Genomic DNA, 4,635 nt, shown 5'->3' on the forward strand with positions numbered 1-4,635 from the left:
AGATAAAAAATAAATAGTGCAACAAATAGTAATACACATGCATCGAAGAAAGTAAACAACACGATTACTAACTAAAGCTACTAATAAGGAGAACACTCGGTTATCTACTAACCTTCTAACATAATTCTTGACCTCCACACCTTCCTATCTAGGATCATGTCCTCAGTAAGCTGAAGATACACCATGTCCTGTCTAATTAATCACCTTCCACAACCCCTTCCACCCACAAGTTCTTCGACCTACCTCTACCTCTTCTAACTCCTGCTATAGTCAACCTCTCACACCTCCTCTTCACATGGCTGAACCATCTCAGTCTCGCTTCCCTCATTTTGTTCGCCATGGGGGACACTTCCACCTTGCCCGGATAACTTCATTCCTAATCATATCTCTGCTAGTATGCCCATACATCCATCTGAGCATCCTCATCTTCTGAACGTGGGCGTTCTTGACTGGCCAACACTCTGCCCCATACTACAAGGTCGGTCTAACCACCACTCTATAGAATTTACCTTTAAGCCCTGGCAACACATTCTTATCACAGTCCAGCAAGCCTTCATTTCACACCACCACCAACCCCCCCCCCCCCCCAAACAATACGATGTGCGACACGCTCATCAATTTCCCCATCTCTTTGAATAAAACCCTCCTAAACTATCATGTTATTATTAGTTTCATATTTAAACTATGTCTAGTTTATGCTATCTTCCTGGATCATAATTTTCAGGTGCTAAACTCCCCCACCCCCCCCCCCCCCCCCCCCCCCAAAAAAAAGTATCACATTTTTGTTAGTTTTGTCCCCCCTTTAAACTATCACATTTTTGTTAGTTTTATACTTAATTATGCTTCATTTATGTTACCCCTCTGAACTATAACTTTCATGTGCTAAAATTCCCCTTAACTTGACAAATGACAAAGTGTGTGTAACCACGTCCTTAGAGGCGTGTGAGGGGCAAATCCATCTACGTGGCTTTACAATGGCTAATTAACTCGTGGACTATGCAAAGTAAAGGAGAAAAAAAAAACTTGTGATTATATAGGTATACTCTTCAACCTTCAAAGTTTAGAATTTTTTTCACAATAATCAATTCACACTTTTCAACCCAAGACACGATAAAATAAAAATTATAAACTAAAATCACCGTGACATCGAACCATATGAGAATTAGTCTGTTTCAATTTCTCTTCAGCTCTCAGCAAAATGGGACAAAAGTGGAGTACACTCTTATGTTTTTCTCAGTACCTTTTCCTTTTTCCCTTTTGATTTTTTTCTTTATTTTTAGTTATATAGTTTGAATTTATGTTATAATTAAAACCATTACTAATCAAAATAAAATTTGAAAAATAATAATTAAACAACACGTCAGGTTCCACTTGGCAATTTTTTAAAGCTTTTGGGAGTGTGATCACTCTTACGTAATATATAATGAGCAAGGATGCGTTAGCATCTGAAAAGTATAGTTCATGGGGCAATGTAAGCTAATCATAACTTAAATATAAAAATATGATAATTTAGGGAGATTTGATACATTATATCTAAGTAGTTTCTCCGTTTTAAAATAAATGGTGTTTTTAGCTCGGTCAAGCCCCTTAAGAAAATTATTATTCCTAAAAAGTAAAATATATTTTTATTAATTTATCGTTAATAAGTATCATAAAAAAAAATTAGTTCTTTAATAGTTTTTGGGTTATATAACATTCCCTTTATTTAAATAGAGATAAAATTAAAAGAACATCATTAATGTCTTCTTAATTATATAAAACATCATTTATTTTTAAATAAAATAAAAAGATAAACTTATTTGAAACGGAACTTTGACGCTCCTTTAGGTGAAGGAAGCAATCAACTACTAAAGTCCATCCCGATTCCTGGCAACTTCTTATTCACCCCCATCTGTTTGTTGTCCTCTGTCTTTTCGTCTTTATTCCTGGCCAGTTGTCTGATCAACCTTTAAAGTCCATTTGAGCACCATAACAGAGTAACCTACTAATTCAACACGTTTATGTGGCATTGTTGACTGAAAATTGAGTATTTTTATCTCAAGGTTGAGTATAATGATTTGCTGATCTAGAATTTACAACAAACTTTTAACCCCAATTAAGAGAATCCTCTCTCAATTTATATGAGTCAAACTCATGTATTTTAACTATGAATTCGGACATATAATTTTTAGGTTTTTTAAAAAATAATTTATATATTTAGAAACTACTCTCTCCGTCCCACTTTAAGTATTTTACATTTTCTTTAGTCTGTTCCAAAAAGAGCGTTTCTTCATTTCTTTCTATATTAAATAAATTTTCTAATTCCAATATTCTACGTGACAATTCGAGACCACAAGATTTAGTGGACTACACACATCTTTAATTTAAGACTACAAAATTCAAAAGTCTTCTATTATTTCTTAAACCTCATATCCCCATCAAATAAAACACTTAGTTAGGCCGGAAGGATTAAAAAAGAGTATTATAAGTCACAATAATTAACAATTTAAATTTTTAAAAGGCATATGAATAATGAAAGATTTTTTCTTGTTTAAAAGTATTACGTAAATAATCCCTCCGGCCCAAAAAAATTGTCCTCCTTTCCTTTTTAGTCTGTCCCAAAAAGATTGTCCCCTTTTTATATTTAGAAATAATTTAACTTTATGATATGATTTACAGCCACACAAATATCTAAGGCTTATTTTGGATCATACATTTCAATAGTCTTCATATATTTCTTAAATTTTGTGTCAAGTCAAAAGAGGACAATCTTTTTAAAACGGAGGGAGTATCTTTTTTCGTTCTCTCTACTTGTATGACAGCAGCCCTCAAAGAATCATTAAGGGGTTGCTTAGTACACGGTATTAGCTGGGATATCATAGCACTATCAAACAAAGTATAAAGTGCATTCCAAATTTAGATAAAATATCTCATCTTATCCCATTAATCCTGAGATTATTTTATCAAGTAACAAACGAGCCTGAGTACTTTGACAAAACTTCCAAGAAAGCCGATTTCTTGACGAAGTTTTTGTAGTCAGAACGTACCACGCAGACCTTTTCTCCTCCATATAACTCCAATCAGTATCCATTACCCATCTTTAAAACCTTCAGATCCATATCCTATAAATCTCAAATACCATTAACATTTGTTCCATCTTCCATATTTCAACAAAAAAACAGTAACCAGAAAGAACACAAACTTGAAAAAAATGAGAATTCATTTATTCATTGCCATTCTTTTTGTTGTAATATTATCAAGTGTTCCATCTCAAACTTCAGCTCATTTCTTCCCAAATATATCTTCAATCCCTCCTTCTTTACTCAAACCTAATTCCACTGCTTGGGATGCTTTTCAGAAGTTATTAGGATGTCACTCTGGTCAGAAAAATATTGATGGCTTAGCTAAAATCAAGAAATATTTTCACAACTTTGGATACATTAATTCTATGAGTAATAACTTCACTGATGACTTTGATGATATTCTTGAATCTGCTCTCAAGACTTACCAACAAAACTTCAACCTCAACACAACCGGTATACTCGACGCCCCAACAATTCAGCATTTAATAAAACCAAGATGTGGAAATGCTGATGTAGTCAACGGTACTAGTACTATGAACTCCGGTAAAGCTCCGGCCGGTTCTCCGATGATGCACACCGTGGCACACTACTCGTTCTTTCCTGGTAGGCCACGGTGGCCCGCGAGTAAGGCAGATCTAACATACGCGTTCTTACCGCAGAACGGTCTGACAGATAACATTAAGAGCGTGTTCTCACGCGCGTTTGACCGTTGGTCAGAGGTGACCCCGTTGACTTTTATCGAAAGGCATCATTTCGGTCGGCAGATATTAAAATCGGGTTTTTCGCGGGTGATCATAATGATGGCGAGCCGTTTGATGGTCCAATGGGGACATTAGCACACGCGTTTTCGCCCCCCGCGGGGCATTTTCACTTGGATGGCGATGAGAATTGGGTCATAGATGGGGTCCCCATTAATGATGGGAATTTTTTTTCTATAGTATCCGCGGTGGATCTTGAATCGGTCGCGGTTCATGAAATTGGGCATTTATTGGGTTTGGGTCATTCTTCTGTAGAAGATTCTATTATGTACCCGAGTTTGGAAGCAGGTACCCGAAGAGTAGAGCTTGCGAATGATGATATTCAGGGAGTCCAAGTATTATATGGGTCTAACCCGAATTATACCGGGCCGAGTACAACTTTGACTCCGAACCGGGAGAATGATACAAATGGAGCCCCGAAATTCGGTTCATTGTGGGTTCATGGGTTTCTATTGGTGGTTGGATTATTCTTAGCATTTGTTCATTGAATTTTTTTAAAAAAAAATAGAATACTAGTATTTCGTTGGTTGTATGATTTGATTATTTTAGTATATATCATACTTTGTCTTTTTATTTCAGATTGTTCCCCTAAATGTTAATTCATAGCGCAAAAAAAATAAAAAAATCATTGTGGTTGTAAATGTTTATTCTCTGTATAGATGTTTATACTATTATCTTATATAAAAAATGGAACATAGACATTATTTTTTAGACAGATAAATCCGCACCTTTTTTTCGCTATTTTAATGGTCTCAGCTTTAAACTTCAAAGATGCTCTTAGTTCTGTCATAAACTTTTAAAGTTAAATCCGATTG

The 4,635-nt window shown here is 35.2% G+C and overlaps 1 protein-coding gene across 1 annotated transcript; it reads left to right on the forward strand.

Annotated features, from left to right (window-relative positions):
- Positions 1 to 2,941: 2,941 nt before the first annotated feature.
- Positions 2,942 to 4,398, forward strand: LOC132614607 (metalloendoproteinase 3-MMP-like). The gene is given in 2 exon segments (XM_060329103.1): positions 2,942 to 3,797; positions 3,800 to 4,398. Coding segments are annotated over 2 exon segments (1,116 nt in total). The 5' UTR covers positions 2,942 to 3,190; the 3' UTR covers positions 4,309 to 4,398.
- The last annotated feature ends 237 nt before the right edge of the window (positions 4,399 to 4,635 follow it).

Source organism: Lycium barbarum, chromosome 10 (genome assembly GCF_019175385.1).
Source record: "Lycium barbarum isolate Lr01 chromosome 10, ASM1917538v2, whole genome shotgun sequence".
In the NCBI taxonomy this organism is placed as follows: domain Eukaryota; kingdom Viridiplantae; phylum Streptophyta; class Magnoliopsida; order Solanales; family Solanaceae; genus Lycium; species Lycium barbarum.